The 19,441-nt window shown below is 33.0% G+C and overlaps 3 protein-coding genes and 1 long non-coding RNA gene across 6 annotated transcripts; 2 read left to right on the plus strand and 2 right to left on the minus strand.

The window, feature by feature from the left end:
* The first annotated feature begins 108 nt into the window (after positions 1-108).
* Positions 109-5,067, plus strand: LOC149943481 (TBC domain-containing protein kinase-like protein). 2 transcript variants are annotated; one of them, XM_090174914.1, is made up of 22 exons: positions 114-441; positions 598-664; positions 727-918; positions 987-1,125; positions 1,192-1,261; positions 1,803-1,864; positions 2,131-2,192; positions 2,258-2,406; positions 2,463-2,592; positions 2,651-2,750; positions 2,811-2,860; positions 2,927-3,149; positions 3,213-3,275; positions 3,343-3,520; positions 3,597-3,680; positions 3,742-3,827; positions 3,965-4,001; positions 4,069-4,230; positions 4,289-4,425; positions 4,488-4,648; positions 4,707-4,845; positions 4,905-5,067. In XM_090174914.1, exons 1-22 carry the CDS (start codon positions 249-251, stop codon positions 5,010-5,012), a joined length of 2,592 nt encoding a protein of 863 aa, XP_090031040.1. In that variant the 5' UTR covers positions 114-248; the 3' UTR covers positions 5,013-5,067. The 2 variants fall into 2 exon arrangements, with proteins under 2 accessions (XP_090031041.1, XP_090031040.1); XM_090174915.1 differs by lacking the exon at positions 4,905-5,067 and having other exon boundaries at positions 109-441; positions 4,510-4,648.
* Positions 5,068-5,167: 100 nt separating this feature from the next.
* LOC149943482 (acyltransferase PGAP2-like) lies at positions 5,168-8,488 on the plus strand. The gene is made up of 6 exons (XM_090174396.1): positions 5,168-5,560; positions 5,617-5,869; positions 5,933-6,039; positions 6,113-6,221; positions 7,230-7,354; positions 8,304-8,488. Exons 1-6 carry the CDS (start codon positions 5,366-5,368, stop codon positions 8,325-8,327), a joined length of 813 nt encoding a protein of 270 aa, XP_090030522.1. The 5' UTR covers positions 5,168-5,365; the 3' UTR covers positions 8,328-8,488.
* Positions 8,435-16,436, minus strand: LOC149943483 (NF-X1-type zinc finger protein NFXL1). Its single transcript, XM_090174395.1, has 12 exons — positions 16,196-16,436; positions 15,179-15,584; positions 14,923-15,101; positions 14,363-14,856; positions 14,162-14,293; positions 12,301-12,391; positions 12,110-12,230; positions 11,436-11,595; positions 10,496-10,606; positions 10,301-10,432; positions 10,007-10,243; positions 8,435-8,955 (listed from the first exon to the last, which is right to left on the minus strand). The coding sequence occupies exons 1-12, from the start codon at positions 16,248-16,250 to the stop codon at positions 8,542-8,544; spliced, it is 2,532 nt and encodes an 843-aa protein (XP_090030521.1). The 5' UTR covers positions 16,251-16,436; the 3' UTR covers positions 8,435-8,541.
* Positions 16,437-16,979: 543 nt separating this feature from the next.
* On the minus strand, positions 16,980-18,663 carry LOC149943484 (uncharacterized). 2 transcript variants are annotated; one of them, XR_016480953.1, is made up of 5 exons: positions 18,573-18,663; positions 18,368-18,499; positions 18,146-18,226; positions 17,982-18,072; positions 16,980-17,865 (listed from the first exon to the last, which is right to left on the minus strand). It is a non-coding gene; the product is annotated as an uncharacterized LOC149943484 (long non-coding RNA). The 2 variants fall into 2 exon arrangements; XR_016480952.1 differs by having other exon boundaries at positions 16,980-18,072.
* Between the last annotated feature and the right edge of the window lie 778 nt (positions 18,664-19,441).

Here is a 19,441-nt window from a genome sequence, read left to right on the forward strand (position 1 = left end):
ATGACATCAGTTTGTTTACAACATTGAGTAATCTGATTTGTGGAAATAATACATGTGACAATTTAATAAGGAGGATTTCTTTTTCAAATGACGTGAAGCCAAGTAATGAGTTGAAGTTGATGGGCGTAGTATTGAATTTTAAAATAATCTATCAGTTTAATTTTTCTAACTTCACTATTTTGGTGTCAGCGTTATGTTATGAAAATTGTTTTTTTTTTATATAAAGCTCAGATCTTTAATTTTCTCGAATGCATAGCCTTGGAAATGCACTTCTAGGTGCATGGACATTCTTAGCTTCACCACATTCAGCTGATACTTGTGGTATCAATGGTCTACCCCTTACACCAAACTCTATAAGAGTATTAGGAAAATTTCAAAAACTGAAAACATTACAACATCCCAATTTGTGCACTTATCTTGATATAATACGTGGACGACACGGTAAGAATCTTCATGTTCTCGTATGATTCGTGGGTTGTTATATTACAGATTTATTATAGTACTGGGGGGTGCACCTTGAATTTTGTATTGTAATATTCTATTTTGATCTTATTAACTCTGGATATATTTATTCTACTTATAAATTTTTTTCCGCAGAAAGGTTAATGGTGGTTAGTGAACATTACAGGGAAAGTTTATCAAATTCAAGTATTAATTTCACTGAGTAAATATTATACATTTATACCATGGTATTCCCCTTTATTTAAAATGGTTTAAACACTTTAGTGATTTGCATAAAGTTGCATCTTTAACTTTCCAATGTTTGGATACAATTGGTTTTTTACATGCCAATGGTATAATACACCGGTGCTTGTCACCAAAAAACATTCTCGTAACGAGTCAGGGTGAATTTAAGATCAACAACTATGGCTTGTACCATATGACTGAATATGGTACAACTGTACCATTTCCCATTGGGTAAAGTGTCTTTAAATATTTATAAATTTTGATAATTTTTAAAGAGTAAATTTGTGATATTTTAAAAGGGTACCAAAATATATGTCCCCGGAGGCATTAATTATAGATTCAAAAATATGGAGTGAGCAACAAAATACTAGTTTTTCACCATGTGGGCCAAAAACTGATATATGGTCACTAGGAATAGTATTATTGGAACTCTCATTGGTAAAATTCACTTAATTAGATAGATTTAAAGTAGATTTAAACACTAATTTATTTTATTTTTTATAGAAAAAAAAACTATGGATAAGCTTAAACATAAGAGAAATCTTCAGGAAATTATTTGAATTGAAAAAAATGGGTAAATGCTTGACTTATGACAAATATTTCATTATTTTTAAGGGTGTGCGAGTCCTGTTTTTTGAAATTCGAGTCGAGTCTCGAGTCTTAGAAACTTGGACTCGCGAGTCCTCGAGTCCAAATATTAAGGACTTGATCGAGTCCTCGAGTCCTAAAGAATTAGGTTTAAAGCTTTCGAGTCCAATACGAGTCCGGAATGTTTTTAACGAGTCCAATTCGAGTCCTAATTTTTATCGAGTTCAATTCGAGTCCTAAGTTATCGTGGCCAATTCGTCTGAAATTTATTTGCCGCTGTTTAAATAATCTTGCCCAATAATAATGGACTCGCCGAGTAATATAAGACTCGCCGGGTAATTTTCAAATTATCTATTTACTCGAGTCCGCTTCGAGTAATTATGTACCCTTTTCGTGGGAATCGGGTACCCGTGCGAGTAATAAAATTACGTATTCCGAGTACTCGGACTCGGACTCGATAACGAGTACTCGCAATTTTCGAGTACTCGCACACCACTAATTATTTTAAAAAATAACACTATTTTCAGAATCTGGAGTGGAGGTTGTAATATCGATAGCATCTGAGCATGATACACTAATGGTGCTAGAGGTATGGCCCAATTTTTCTTATGTAGATACAGGGCCGTAGCTAGAGAAAATGGCGCCAGGGGCGAGCTGAAAAATTTGGCGCCCCCTAATATAATAATATGGACCAATTTTGTTGCCCCTAATACCCCCTATACCCTATCGCGGGGACGGCGGCGGCCCCGGCCGCCCAGCCCTAGCTACGTCGCTGTGTAGATATTTCTTTAAGACTATCAAATACATTTGCATACACTTTGTTCATAACATAATGATCATTTTGCCTTACATAAGGAAATGGATAAAAATCTGAAGTGTTTTATAGAAAATTGCTTACATCCCATTCCATCTAAAAGGTTGTGTTTTTAAAATATATTTCACTTCTATTTTATTTGCGACTTTAAAAAAAATTTGTTATTAGATTTAGCTGTACGCAGTTGTTACAACATGAATTTCTTAAGGAACATAATTTTGATATTGAGAAAAGAGCAAAAGCTCAAACTTTAACGTTTCCATCAGTGGAACTACAATGTTTACAATATGTAGTAAAGAAGCCTACATCTTCTATAAGTAACAAATTAACTAACAATTCTCATTGGAAAAAAATACAATTTATTATTTAATAGATGATCATATAGCACTATGCCCTATAGAAATAGTTTATTACTTGTGGCAGTTAGCTGGTGGTGATGTGGAAGCTGAATTAAAAAAACAAGATCTAATCAAAGCAAAGCCTTGCATCTGTGCTCTTACAAAGTTAATAAAATAAAAAGAAATTATATAGATATAAATCCTCAAATGCTTAACATTTCAGTTTAGTATTAGAAGATGGAGAAGAATTTGGTCAGAAAAAAGACCAGGCATTCCTAGCTGATGACACTGTGATAATTTTGTCACTAGAGCAATTAAGACAGGTTTTCAAAGAAAATATATGAAGTTTTTGACATTTTAAACACAAGAAACTTTGATTACAGAGGTTAAAAGATATAAACCCAAGAACATATTATCCTATTTTGGAACATTGGTATATTTATTTTTAATAAATTTTTGTCTTGTCATAAAATGAATTATTTCATATTATTCTATCTAGCCCTATTGGTCCGAAGAGCTTATTTACATATGTAGAAGAAGCTGCTAAATTGCCCGTTGTAATACGTGAAAAAGACATAGAATATCAATTGAACCGTGTTATATTGTACCACCGCTTACTAACGGCATATCCATACAAAAGACCTCAAATCATGCAAGAAGCTCAAAAAGATATTCCTCCTTTATACCGAGCCAAAATATGGGCTTCATTACTTGAAGTTGAGGTTTGTTAATAGTTTCAACCATCTAAAATAACCAACATTTAACTTGTAGAAATGTTTTTACAGGGAGATGTACGAAGTCAGTATGAAGAAATTGATAAGGAAACTATCACAACTACTGACCGACAAGTATTTTGCGTCTTAAAAACTCATAATTCTCATAACCCATTAGTAATTTTATTTTTACACATTAAAGATAGAAGTTGACATTCCTAGATGCCATCAATATAATGAGTTGATGGCTTCACCAACTGGGCATGCAAAGTTTAAAAGACTGCTAAAAGCCTGGGTTGTTAGCCACCCGCAATATGTCTATTGGCAAGGTCTTGACTCTTTATGTGCTCCATTTTTATATTTAAATTTTAATGATGAAGGTAATTACTTTCTTGTGGTAATTATTTTTAGCGGTAAATTAGAGTTGTATTTTAATTACGCTTACATTCCGTACAGCTCTGGCCTATGCGTGCCTTAAAGCTTTTATACCTAAATATCTTCATAATTTCTTTTTGAAGGATAACTCACCTGTTATACAGGGTATGTTAATAAGAAACTGATGTTAGATATGCAATTGTGTGAGGTATTTATAATTTTTCAGAATATTTGGCAGTATTTTCACACCTTATTGCATTCCATGACCCTGAACTAACCAATCATCTGGATAATATTGGTTTCATTCCCGAAGTATTTCTAAATATTTTATCAATACCAATGAGCAGTATGGTAGCAGAACGTGGTTCCTATTCACATATAGCATCTGCTACCATATAGATAATTAACCTATACTGGTAATTAAAATATCTTTATTACTCTTCTTCTAGCTTTATGCTATCCCATGGTTTCTCACCATGTATACTCGTGAGTCATTTTTTTTAATCATTGACTGTCAAATTTTAAGGAAATGCACTTTTTTCTTCCTATACAGATGTGTTTCCATTACATAAGATTTTCCATTTATGGGACACGCTACTTCTGGGAAAATCCTCATTCCCTCTTTTTATTGGAGTTGCTATTTTACAACAACTAAGAAGCAATTTGCTTTCTTTTGGTTTTAATGAATGCATATTGCTTTTTTCTGATATGCCTGGTAGCATAACTCTATAATGCCAATAGTTAAAAAGATCTAATAACAGCCACCTTTACAGAGATAGATATTGAAAAATGTGTTCAAGATTCAAAGAAATTTTACTGTAGCACTTTGAAAAGTGCTACTTACAGGCAACATCAAAAACCACCCAAGAAAGTGGATGTTAAACATGATTTTGCCAGCAGTTCACTATTAGTAATAAATTTCTTATTAAGTTTTCTGAACAATAAACGTTAACTACAATGAGGCCATTATAGGTCATGACTCCCATTTCATTAGAAACACTCAAGTCTGAAACAGGACCTAGAGTGTCAGGGGAAGAATTGCTGGAACTTATTGAGAGTCAAAGGGAGGGCAAAACTACAACCTACCCAAATAATGTTAAAATGGTTATAGTAGATGTTAGACCAACTGATGAGTATCCTTTGAATTTTATAATTTTGTAATTTAGTTCGCATCCTTAATGAAGTTTATAGTTTTACTAGAGGAGCAATTCCAGATAGTATATGTGTCCCCATTCTAGTTGATGGAACCTCAAATTACTCTCCTCTGTATACTCACAAAGGAAAAATGATAATTGTAGTTGGAAGTGCTCGAAATAATCAGTCATCTAAAGTAGGAGCATTTGTATTTATACTTTTTTTACATCCAACTTTAAAATGTTTGTGTTTTAGTTTGCAAATGAGATTATCAAATTGGGTTTTCCAAGAGTGGCTATTCTGCATGGTGGTATAGATGTATTACGATCTAGTGGAATTTTAGTTGTAAGACCAGAATTGTAATTAATACTAAATTAATTTTTGTATTTAATTTTTAGTACCTAAATAAATGATTTTGAAATTATTATAAAATTGATTTTTTTATAAATTACAAAGGTTATCCTGGTTATGTCCAGCCTTGAAGGGTATGGCCAAAGAAAATGGAGGTAGAAAATAATATAAAATGGGCCAATTATTTTTGTTTAAATAATTATGAAAAAATAGATATAAGTATTAAGAACATCATTTCGAATCTTTAGAATCACCCATAGAATGTTAAAAGAAGAATGTACTAAAATAAGTCCCTTTCTAAGTCATTTATTGAAACTCTTATAACTATAGCATTTAGGCCTTAGCCATTTAGTCAGAATTCAGAAATGGTGTTTCAAAATAACATTCAACCTAGTGTAAAAATGCTTAATGTCAATAAATATCCAGATAATTATTTAATTAAGATTAAGCTTAGAACTTTGTCCCTGACAACAGTTTCAATGCCTTTATTTGCATTCCTCTTTTGTATTATGTGGTCACTTGTTTTTAATTTTGAGGAATCTACATCAACCCATTGCAAGGTAAAACACAAGTTTTAATTCAGATATAACTGAGTAATGTAACAATGGATATTTAGGTTTTCAACCTACTTCCGTCTATAAGTGCAGCAATAGGGGAATTTGTTCCTCAAAAGTACGTGTGGAGAATTGGAATCGGAATACACGCAGCACCACGTTTTTTAGTGGCAGCAATGTACCAAAAGTACTACAAGAGACTCCTAATTGATGAGCCTTTATGGAGTTTGTTAGCCTCCATAACTTCACTACTGCATATAATTGAAAACACTTGCTTACTTGGCCTCACGTACATCTCATCGTCCGAAAACTATCGTATGTATTAAAACATTAACAATTAACAATATCAGCCCTTTGTATCTTTTACTATATTTTTAGCCGCCCACGAAAAATGTTTCATCACTTTCGTCGTTAGTGCCTTAACGTATATGCTGTTTAGTTGCTCTCTGCCTAGAATTGCTGCTCGAAAACCTTTAACAGCTAAGGTATTATAACTTTATTAAAAAATTATGAATTATATTGTTAAGTTTAGCTACATGTTTACCTACTCTGATAAAGGAATTTCAGTCTTTACAAATGAAATCTCTGCTTGCATTGGTCAACATTATGGCTTCCCTCTCAGCAGTTTTCTTCTTCATAAAGCATAACAGATTTTGTCTACCAGGAGGTAATTTTCATAACCTATGACTAAGCGAAAGAATTTATAAAGAACAAAAAGTCAAGCAATGTTTTCTGGTCATGCCTTTTTCATTGTTAATTCTTGACAATTTGTTAAATTGTTAACCATGATTTGGTGTACTTCAATTTAATGATAACTTTTATTGTAAAAGAGATATATTTTACACTTTTGGTATAAACACCGACGTAAAAAGTATGCACAAAGAGAATAAGGGACATGCAAAGAAATTAACTCCATGATCAAGAGGCACTAAAATGACCGTCATTGGTTTGCCCCATTGATCTTAGTTACACCACTTGGCATGATGTCTCTGTGCTGGACTTTTTTGTTTTAGCCAACAAGAACCAAGAAGAAGGTCAATCCATGTCGTATTGTGATATTTCTATCAGCAAGAATGTATTTATTTATACTTCAGGCGAATGTTAAGACAAATTTAGCTTTTCTCCCAATCTACCTCACGGGTCTCATTGGTTACCTAAATTTTACCTCTTCTAATGCTTTGAAAATCACGCGGGTGACAGTTTTCCTACCCCAGCCTCTCATGACTAGGGAAAACAAGACTATGGTGCCTCTGAATTGTCTCAACATATTAACTCTTCCTAAGTGTAAATAAATATATAATTAGTCGCTTCAATTTTAACTACACCAAACATTTACAAGTCAGCTAGGCTAATACCCAAGGCACCACCTTAGGCCTAAGTCGTCAAGCGACTTTTGAAGCCATTAATTTCGGTGTCCGGGTTACAATGCGTAGGAGGGTGGTGGCAAGCCCTGCATGCCACACGTTCAAGCCAACAGCTCCCTACACTAACTACAAGTTCAAATTAATATTTAACTTGATCTTACTCTTCTTAATTATGGGCTCCAGTAATGTTTTGCTTGAAAATATTGAGATTTATAATGGTAAGAGTGAAATTTAAATATGACATGGATTAACTGCAATCACTCAGTAACATTATATCAAATAAAAAAATAATTGTAAATATTTTTTTATAGTTTACACCATGTTTGCTTTGTCTGAATATGTGGTGGTATTAACCAATATGGGTTTTCATTTGACCTCATGTTGGGATTTTCATGATCTGTACCTCACAGTGGGTAATGCAGGTTCCTCCGAGAAGGTTAGCTAAAATTATATATTTTAAAGGCTAATGGAACCAAAATCCTGATTTAAGACATGGCAATATACCTTACATTATGTTTTAATATATAAATATATTCACAGTTAGTATTTTAGAAATAAGTACCTCTTTTATATATTATATTAGAATTAGCCGGAAGGCCTTCCTACAGCCTTGCTAAAATAATGAATCTCAAATAATTGTTAAGTTTTAAATATTAATTTTACCTTTATAGTAGAAAGTAAGAATCAAATATTTTTGTTATGAATGTTGAATTTGAAATATATTTTAGAAATTGTTCGCCCAATCACGCAACTAACAAAGAAAGTACAGTACTTAGGAATGTTGTTTAAACTAGTCTTTTTTTTTTGTTTGTTTTACCACCGAATATCCTAGATGAAGATAATTTTTGCTATTTAAAAAAGTGCCTTTTTTGAAACAAAGATCTTTGTGTTAAGGAACTGGAAGTAATAGTATTTGCTAGCTATTAGGCGAATAAAATTTGAATTTTTTTAACTATTGAGAAAATGTGTGTTTCTGTCACAGAGAATATTCTTAACTGAAACTGTCATAAATCAAGGAGTTGAATGTTAACTTAAAAACAACATTGGTGGGTTAGTTTGTTTTTCTGCCATTTAAAGCACATTTTGGTGAAATTTCTATGCCTCGTTTTTATGGTTTTAAATGAGTAATATTATTTTCTTCAATACAATGATTAGGATTGTGCATAGCATTTCACTTTTATTTTGGAATGAGCAGTTTTTAATTAAAGGAATTGGCAACCTGTGCTGCATGAGTGTTGCATGTATTTTAAACTATGGCCAAAATTATGTTAACAGTTTGAAAATTCCAAAAAAGCTCAATGCGCGTTGGAATTCTTTTTAGCTAGTTCTTTAGCAACTTAACTATGCCCATATAGTGAAAATACAATGTTTTATTTATTTTACAGAATTCAAGGCTCATTCCACCATGAAAGCTTTTATTATTGCAAGAGTACCTGTGATAAAAACTGTATTCCATTAAAAACCTTCCATTTTTGTGACATAAATGCTGCTGTAATTATCAGGATTAAACCAAAACCAAGCCAGATGCTTTTATTTAATTGAAAACCGTAGATATTTTTATTAGATCATGAAAAATAGTTGTAACAAATTAGAATATTAAAAGCTGATTTGAGCATGATATGATCACATAGCTAGGTAAATTACCACTGCTAAGGCAGCAACAACAATAGACCCACATATGATTATCATTTTAATATCAAATTCAGATTTATCTTCAACTATATCCCTATTTTTTCTATTTCGTTTCTTTTTCCCTTCATATTTTCTGGCATATTCCTCCAGTTCTTGCTTCTGCTTCAGTTCTTCTTCTTTCATTTTCATCTCTACTTTCTGATCTTTAACAGCAATGTCTTTCTTTTGTTGCTCCATGCAGCTAGCATCACACTTCACTGAAGTTTTATCAGATTTTGAATTGCAAAATATTTCCTGTTTAATTCTTTTACAAGGGCACCGAGTTGTAACTCTTTTCTTGCAAGATTCCCTTCCAGGACAAGCATTTTTGTGACAAAGTAGAGGACAACGGTGACCACACACCATCTGTAATTGCATTGCGAAAGGAAATTTTGTACTCCTAACTTAACAATTTGATGAATGATGTTTTGGAAATATTACACAAATAATGAGAGTAATCCAAGATGGAAAATAAAATTGAACTGATACACCAGCTTTGAAGTGAAATTAAACAAATGGGATGTATAAAAAAAGACTCAACAAAGTTTGAAACAAATCTCTAGTCTTGCATTAATGACTAAAATCAATCTGATTATTTATGCTATTCAGATATTTATAAACAATGGACGCTTCAATAAAAGATACTCTGTTTTTTCTCCCCTCTCCAAATTCATCTGGGAAGGAACTATTTCCGGTCGGTCGGTTAAACGGTTAGAATAGCTAGCCAAGAAGTCATACTTTAGCCAATTCGAGACGCGTTTTTGCCCTCATGAGAATTTTGCGTCAGATAAGAAATGCGTCTGCTCACGTGTATAAGGAACATACTAATGTTAATTTTCGATAATATATTTTAAGGTAAAATATATAATGTTACTAAAACTAAGTATAAGAAGATAATATTATTATTATTATCATCCTCTTATGGTATAAATAATTAAAATTATACGGAATATTTTTATATTACCGCGCAATTTTAAGGCTTCTCATGGAGGCAGAGTTAATTCATTTCGTATAAAATTATCTTTCGGAAAAAGATGAAAACTAATTCCTTTAGAACTAAACATATTACTTTTGCAGTACGGTATGCAACAAACGTTTCCTTTTAACCGGGTAACTTTTTTGGCATGTTAAGGCTTAGCAAAAAACCGATGTTAAGTTCGAGAAAAGTTTCCAGCTTTCTAATATTTCAACAAGCACTATATAAATAGTAACTTATGAGTCCTGGCTGTCGGAAATATTACTTCTTGGCAATTTCTGGGAAGATGTTTTATTTAAGCGCCTATTACAGCTCAATTTTGGAATGATTAAGGTTACTGACTTTATGGATATAGAGATGACGCATAGTAATTTGGAAATATTGAGTTTCATGAGTGTAAGTAGCATAAAAGAAATGAAAGATACCATCGCTAACACAAACCTCTTTTGGGCATCGATTTTGACAACAAAGCAGGTTTTCTTTTTCATCTTCACTAGATGAAGTCCATTTGCAGCATTCAACATAAACCACATTGAGCTGGCAGTAACATGTTTTGCGGTGCATTTGCTGACAAGGCCTACAATGTCCAGTGTGGCATGGTTTTAGACACTGATGTGTGCAACCTTTTGGTCTTGGTTTGCTGCACATTTCTTCACATTGTTTGCAATTACATCCAGCCTAAAGTAACATGTTTAAAAATTACACTTAAAAAGATCTTATAAAAAATGTGCATACTTTTTTGTCATTAGCTGCGTTTTCAACAGTGTGGCATTCAAAGCTACAAGTATGATTTTCACACATTAAAGTCCGTCCACAATTTCTACCGCAGGACCATGGTCTCAATTCAGAGCAGGCAAAATCATGTTTCTACATGGAAGTGTTTTTAGATTCTGAATACAATTTAAATAAATGTGAGAGAAAACTACTAACAACATGCCCGCCCAAGCACACCAAAGGCAATGGCACTGGACATTGAGGGCAAGGAAATGTCTTAATTTCAATTTGAGGAGCAGGTATCGGTTCCCATGGTCCAGCTCTCTTCTAAAATTCACATTTGAAGATATTTTAAAAAAGATCCCAAAAGACAAGTGCATGCATATTGACAACTCGGCAAACATTGGTCAGCTGATTCTAATGAGATTTTAACCACCTTAACTAGAAACAAAATAATGGCCCTATCTGATTTATTTGTAAAATCAATTAAATAGTTGTAAAACTATAGCATTTTGAAATAACGGAGTTGATATCCCAAACATATCATTGATCCTTAAAATATTAATATTTTTCGTCAGTTTTGGCTTTAGGGCAACAGATACCACAGATTTCTTTATCAATAACAATTGTTTTGAAATTTAATGTGTATAACATTCAGAGGGCAATCTTCAATTTACAATTTTAAGCCATTTTTCAATAGCTATGTATTTAAGCTTAATTTAGCGTGGCAACATTATTTGCCTAAATTGTTTTGAAGGGTTAAAATTTTCAAGAAACTGAATAAGATTAATTTCAGGTTATATCTTCATGGCCAAACTATAAATAATGACCAAAAATGGGGAACATGTAATTGAATCACACTTCAATATTTTTATTAAATTTCCAATTTCAAAAGAATCATTATCTGATACATAAAATTTTTAAAATATTTTTTTGAGATTTTCGACTTTTCTGCACAAAAATATTTCCTTTAATTTAAATTATTGCACTCCAAACCGTTACAGATTTTGGAAGTTTGCATTATTTTAGTTTGGAAAATTAATTAAAATTTTGAAAAAATTAAATCTTGCTTTTTAACACTTCATTAAAATCAGCTTACCTGTGGACGTATGAGTTGTAAATTTGACATGGAAGGACCCAATTACCAAAATCTTACTTTATCTGACTGAATTTTCACTAGAACATTGTCATGACATTTTGCTGAACACTTATGGCCGCATTTCAAAGCTTTACCACATATTTGTTTGCATTGTGGACATGGGCCAAAATGACAATTGTGAGCTTCCCTTGATGGATGAGCGCATACAGGTAAAGAGCTGTACATTAAAAAAGAAAATCTTATTGTTTGGCTCAGACTGGATTTGCCAAACTGTGAAATTATTTTCAAGCTTAGAATCCAAATAACGGATTTTTTTTTTTAAATATAAAAAAGGAAAGTTAATTAGGAAACTGATTTATGCCTTTAAGCAACACAAAACACTTTCAGCTACAAGCAAAAAACACAAAGAGAACGCAGTTAGCCTTTAAACACACTAACTCAGTGTTGTGTACAAATTTCATTGGACAAACCTTTACGCTGAACGTTTTACGGAAAAGGGGAAGAAAATTTCAGAAATTTCCCCTTCCAACAGCAGCAGGCGCTAAAGCGTCTAACCAATGAAAAATTTACACAAGAAAATGCATGACTTTTGATGGGTTGCGTTCTCCTTGTACGTGTGGGGTGCTGTGTTTGTTGCTCCTAGCTTTCAGCAACTACTTTCCCTTACCTTGAATAAAAATTTGCAACAATAAGCGTTCAAAAGCTGTGCTTTCAAGTGAAATAAATAATACCTGCATTGTTCTTTGCACTTTGGTGGTTTCGTAACCTTTTCCCTACCACAGGGAACTTTATATTTAGTTCTCCCACAATTACATGATATATCAATTGATAAAGGACAAGGGTAACAAGGGCCTAAAATTTAAATAAATCATTTTTAAAAATATAGACAGCTCTTCCAAAAAAAAAATTAAAAATACATTACCTAAATGACACTGATTGTTACATTTATGGTTTTTACAAGGCAGTGTTCTACCACACAATTGTTCACATGGAGGACAGTCTCCCTCGCAACACTGAAATTATCATTTTATTTTATAATGTTTAAGTATAGAACTTTCAGTTATACTGAAGCATTCTCAAATGTTACAGATCACAATTCTATCTGCAGGCATGACAATTCATAGTAGTAAAAAATTAATTTTACTTTCACCATTATCTGAAATCCTACTTTAAATTATTACGAGTTAAGGGATTGGACATTGTATAACTAATGAATTATGTGTACAGAATCCAAAACTGATTTTGAAAATTTCAAAGTTTGTCAACTAATGTTGAAATTTTTCGAATTGATTCTGAGATTTCCGGGTTACACAAAAATCCTAATTTTGGAATTTATATCTTTTTAGTTTATTTTGTAGGCTAAAGAGATCCATAGCTAGTAAGACAATGGACTAAGAAAGGTATGGTTACTAGTCGAACCCTTAATGAGGTTTGAAATAATTTTGGTATTTGCCAATCCGCAGCACCATATTCAACAACAATGGAAAAAATGTTTAAGTCTGCAAATGACAAAAAAAAATAAGGAATACATAAATAAGTAGTGTTGGGCCCAAACCGATATGAAATCGGTATCGGTCACCGATATCGCGATTTTCCCGATTAATCAGTTCGCGTCTAAAATACCAATTTTACCCGATTATATAAAAAAAACTTGCGATACAGATTTTACCCAATTTTTTCCCAATTATTTAAAACCGATTTTCTTTCAAGTCGTGGTAGATGGCGCCGCTAACCTTAGGCGTTTGAAGTTCAAACTTCAGTTGCGTGGTTTTTATCCCGGCGACTCATGTGTTTTTCTTGGAGATTGTCATTTTTAAAAAATTAATTATTTTGATTTTTTTCTAAATTCGATCAGCTATTCTCAAAATACAACCCACCCTTCATTTTATTTAGACCATTGGCAATGGGTTTTACAATTCATTAGTCATTAGTAATGACTAATGAATTGTACAATTGGCAAAAAGAAATCGGTAAAAAATCGGTATCCGTGGAAATCGGTATAAAATCGGTATCGGTAAAAATCGGGAAAATCGGTATCGGTACCGATTTGCCATATCGCTAAAAAAATCGGTATCGGTATTGGTTGAAACATGAAATCGGTATCGGTATCGGAATCGGTTAAATTACGATATCAGCCAACCCTATAAATAAGCATAATATCTGGCCTAAATTGACTATTTGAGTTTTGTATATATTTGGCGTTCTATATTCTATTGTGCAAATAAGACCACAGAAAATGATATTCAGCAAAATCACAAATTTTCAAGTCGACAAGTTAAAAGAAAACGAAAAAAAATTTTAAATTGTTTTTAGAATTAGAATTTTTTTTGATTTTTTATTTTTTTGAGAAAAAGAAATTGAATAACACTTGCTGACACTCAACAAATTATTTAAGATAAAACTATAATGAAAATAGGTGCTTCAATAAAATACATCCCTGACTGTCTTGTCTCCCTCACAAAAAGTATTGGCTTTGGCAGTGTAAAAAGAAACCACAACATAGATATACCAGTTGTGGTAGCACAAACTCTATATTTGAAATTGATGGGAATTTCATTGAATACCACTAAATATAATCAAGCCAAATCTTTCATAAATGAAAAATGATCAATACCACTCTAATATCCAAAAACCAAACCAAGTGTGTTACTTATGCAAGCAACAAAAAATACCATTTCAAAAGTACTGTACCGAAAACCAAACACCTTCCACATCAGAGGTAATAGACAATCTAACACAACTAAACAATATATAATTAAATAAAAAAAATTAAAACACTCAACCTTTCTGCTGCAGGTGTGCTTTTTGCAGTTCCGTATCTTCTTACATTTAGTATCACAAGTGAAATTCTTGGAACATGGAACTGATTTTTCCTTAGCCCCACATCGACAGCGTTTTGTACGTACTTGAAGGCACTATAAAGACAGAAAAAAAATAAGCGAACAGATATTAAATAATTTCAAGAGCTAAAAAAAAATGCACACATTTCCACAGACACCTAAGTGACATCTTTGAGCACATCTATGAATATTGCACTCAAGCAACTTGTCGCAAGTGTCACCACAGGGTAGTATTTGTTGCGTGCATGGCAAATTCTGCTCTGTTTTACCACACGGACAAGTTCTAGCACCTGACTGTGGACAGCTTCCGCAAGATCCAAAATGGCATATGATTTCACATTTATGATGACCACAAGAGAATGGTTTTCCACAGACTTTATCACATTGCCATTCTGGATCGGCGCAAAGACGTTGTGTACTATTCCTCCCACATTGACACTTTTGTAAGCTTTGTTTCGGGCAGGAAGGACAGTCATTTGGATGGCATAGCTTTTCGCAATTGTGCTGACCACAAGTCAGGTTTTGATTACATATTTTAGAGCAAGACCAGCCTTTTTTGCCACAACGTCTAATGGTTGATGGTTGTTTGCTGCAAAAGCATGAAACTCTAACGGTCTGAGCACAAGGGGGGCATGGGCCTGAAAAAAAATTTAAAAGGTTTTTCATTTTTAATAATCAGTTATGATTTGTTTGTTTGAGCTCACCTGGGTGGCACAGCAACAAGCAGGAGTGGCCACAATCTGGTTTTAGATTTTTTTCACACACTTGTCCACAAGAATGAGGCACAAGCCAAGGGTCATAAACAGGATTTTTGGATTTTAAGCAAAAGCAAGTATAAACTTGAGGTTTCTTTTCTGGAGCATAGTCTTTTCTACATTTTGGGCTGAAAAGTTTATAATGATGATTTTAGAAAAAGAGATTCCATTAGAGGTAGTTAAATATCATAAATTAATATATTACCAAAACCATTGAATTGGTGCTTTTTGAAATGAGCAATCTTCTAAGGCAGCTTTTTGAAACTGAATACTGTCAGTGGCCCACTTCTGAATACAAGGCATGTGAAATATACCATAACAAGAATGGCAGGACCAAATAGCTTGACACTTTTTCACTGCTTCGATACATATCAGGCAGACAATTCCCCCAGAAGTAAGTGATTCTGATAAAAACTGTTGAGTTCTTTCTGAATGCCCTTGAGATTCTCCCTCGTAGGCATTAAAAACTTTTTGTAAAATTTTTTCATTTTCTTGTTCTTCTTCTGATTCATCGTCACTTGATTCTTGCTTTGTATTATAGTTTTCAAGAGACTTCTGGATTTGAGCACATGCTTCTTCAAACCGTCTTGGTATTTCAGTGGTTTGATTTACTAGATAATTTCACAAAAGTGATAATATACACACCAACATAAAAAAAATTATATATTACACCCAAGAAAAAGTGAGAGAGCCATGGCTACTTTTGCTAATTTTAGAGTCCTTCGATTTGGAACTCTCTTCCAGAAAAACCAATAAAAAATATTTAGGTTTTGTTTAATTTTGATTATAATATATTAAAATTAAAATTTTGTTTGTTCACAGTTCTTTGACTTTGAAATTGATTTAAATTTAAAATCAAGCTCTTTATAATGAAAACTTTCATACATTTATTTATCCGTATTTAATTGTTATAAATTTAAATTAAATCAATTTTAATTCGCCATTGTCATGAGATTAGGACTTAAACGCAAAATAAGCAGAATGGCAACAGAGGGGACGTGAAAAGGTGAAGTTTATGCAATATATGCAAAACTTATATCATAGAATCAACTAAATCCTAGTAAAAAAAAAGAATGTCAATTATATACTAAAATAGGCAATTAAAATTTATAAAGAAAACCAAAATCTAACTGAAACTAAAAACCTCAACCCTTACCTGAACCTTGGATTAATAATATAAACTAGGCCTTAACATATTGAAAGTACTGACAAAAATTCTCACTTCTATTTATTTGTGTATTACTTCTTCCACGACCTCTGCTTTTGCCCCACTCCATAACGTAAAATTAAAATTAAAAACAAATTTAAAACCAATTCGCATAAAGATATATATATAGTCGAGACCACGTTCGCGACATTTCAATCTTGAATCATTAACTTCTTCAGACTTCCCACTTCAGTCGACCGTCGATTCAAATCCAGCATCTTCCATGAATCCATGATAAGTCTGTCACAGTGTCACCAGAGATACTGACAATATAGAGATATGAAACTCCGCCTGAAAAGCGACCCCCGGAATTTTAAAAAAATCCTGAGCGGAGCGACGCCTAACGGCCGGGAGAAAGCGTATTTTTCGAAATCCCAAACAGCGGATTTCAGACGCAAAAATTTATATACGCGTTTTGGCTTAGAAATTATCATCTTGAGGGTTTGTATCAATAAAGAAATATGCCTGGAAGTAATTGTTCTGTAAAATTTTGTAACAGTTCCAATGTAAAGCAAAGGATCTCCTTGTTTAAGTTTCCAAAAGAGAAAGAACGGTGGGAAAAATTAATTAATAGCTTTTGTTAGGCCTACCTTTAATATGTGGTTTTTCAATAAACTTAGCTCTGAGAAATGGCTGATAATGTCCGAAGAAGCTATCTATTTGAAAGATGCGATACATTTACATCATAATAAAATATGCGCCCTACATTGAGGATTCTTGTTTTATGAATAGTAAAACCAAAAACAGACTGACATCAAACGCTATTCCAACAATATATTCAAATGAATTTAAGCCAACAAGTAAAAATTGAGTTTTAAGTATTGTTTATTTATAAGTTAATTTAAATGAAACATATTTCCCAAGGGAATGATAATTTAGCTAGTTGCTCAAACGTAAAGGTTCCGGAGAACTTAGTAGAAAATGATATCAAGGACTATTATAAAACAACTGGTACGATGAAATTTATACATTGGTAACGGGGTCATAAGTTAAAACTCAATTTTCAAATAGAATCTAGTAAACTGTCTGTAGAAATGGTGGAAGAGCATAGGAACCAGGGGGGGGGGGGGGGGCAAGGATTGCAATGCACCTCCCTAGAATTTTACTAGGAGGGGCAACTAATGTTATTCCCCCCTCTCAGTTGAAATCTTCGCAAGGCTCAAATTATCATTTTAAAAGCATAGAAAGCTTATAGAACCTCAACTGTGTTTAAATTTCAGTCTTTTCCCGCCTATGTATATAGTAGAAAAATGTACAAATGCATTCGGAAAAGCTACACTCCATTAAAAATTAAAAACCATTCTCCAGACCCCTTTTGGTTTCACTTTGCCCCCTCCACCTTCTAGAACGTTCCTACGCCCCTGAAGAGCGCAACAATATTATCAGTTGCAGCAAGTTCCAGCGAAACTATATCTACAGAACAGGATTGTAAACAGTTTCATTCAAAACAACTATTAAATTTTAACATGATTTCTTTATCAGTGGAAATTCCTACAATTGAAATTCAGCAGGCTACTAAACCTAATATTGAGACAAATTCCTTCTTAACATTGACTTATATAAGACCCATATAATAATTCCAGATGATTATGATGAAAGTCTTCCATCAGCAAATAATTATTATCCCAGGGCATGTTCGGAGGAAGACTTTCAAATTTGTAAAAGTTCACTTGAAAGCCAAGGGCCTGGAAAACAAAACAAACTATCTTACATTTCAGGATATGTCTTATCTCGTTGTAATAAAAACCACAATTGTGAATAATGCAAAACCAAACTTGTAGATGAAAAACAAACACTCAACCAGTCAAATATATTAGCATCATTTAAGTCTCGTGATACATCAACATTCAGTGGCTTGACAATACCAACTGAAAGATTCCAGAGCAACGTATCTGAGATCAAGGACAAGTTTGATAAACTTTTCCCAATGGTAATACAAATGAATAAAGTCAAAGAGAGGATTACCAGAATTATTTCAAGAACAATCGATCAATCTTGGTTTATTTCAAAAGATGAGATGCATCAGCATGTTCCATGTGTTGATTACTTGAAAGAAATAATTAATTTTTTTGTACAACTTTCCATTCGTAGTACATTGGAAAAACATAATTTAAACCACAAGTATGACAAAGCCCAGAAACATCTAGATCGCAAATTACTTAAGGTTCAACATTAACAAATACTTACCAAACATTTTAGTCGTTAACCATTTCGATAACATATACTTGGATTAATAATATTCCAATTATTTATCCCAGAAATACCCTTGGATTAATGATCATTAATTTAACCTCTGGCCCTGATTCAAGTAACAAAGGTCTAAAATAACATAAAAAATAGTTAATATATGAACTTTCTTAAAATAATTAAATATAATTAATTAAAAACTTACTTTTTATCTTATCTTAATAAATTGTATTGAAAATCCTCTAAGCAATCGTATTTCTTTATTAAAGCTGCACATATGATTCATTGAATTTCATTCAAAACGTAAACCTACTACAAATAAACACGGGAAGAAAAAGCTTTCTCCCGGTTGATAGATGGCGCCGACGTTAACGATATCTCTATATTGTCAGTATCTCTGGTGTCACTCTCCTTGGCAGCCTTGGAAATAATTTTTTTTTAAACTGGTCCTTATGACCAGTGACCCCTTAAATTAATCATTATTAAACTGGTCACTGTGACCAGTGACCCCCTAGCTTATGAATTAATAAACTGATCTCATGTAAAATGTTCTAAAGTAATTTTATAAGCCTAAAAAACCTATGCTACATGTTTAGAAGTTAGATTATGTTGGTAACATTAATTTTACACGTATTCAAAATAGTTAACTTTATTTTATGAGCATCCCAAGAATAGTACAATACCAAGAATGTATTGAAGTTACTAAGAATATTGGACTACAGGATTCTGATTCCCATCCTCGCAGCCTTTGTAGCTTAAATTCGTCTGCTTTCCCATTCAAGTTTGCTGGTATGACCTTGAACGCACCTTAAATGCAGACGAACTTTCTCCCCTAAAGCTGTGAGGAAGGCACCAGGGGTTAATGCTATGCTGAAATATTCTTAGTAACTTCAATACATTCTGGACAATACTATATCACCTAAGACTACTGCTTTAGCCTAGAAGACCCTCGTAATTTACCGTATTCTCTCTCTTTCTCTATGCCCCGTAACTCCCGAGTCCCCGGTCCGTTACAGCTTGGAGGAGAGAAGGGGCTCCCTTTCTCTCCTCCAAGGTTACAGTGCACTACCCTAC

This window comes from Leiobunum rupestre, chromosome 5, assembly GCF_980474605.1.
Source record: "Leiobunum rupestre chromosome 5, qqLeiRupe1.1.hap1, whole genome shotgun sequence".
Classification (NCBI taxonomy): Eukaryota; Metazoa; Arthropoda; class Arachnida; order Opiliones; family Sclerosomatidae; genus Leiobunum; species Leiobunum rupestre.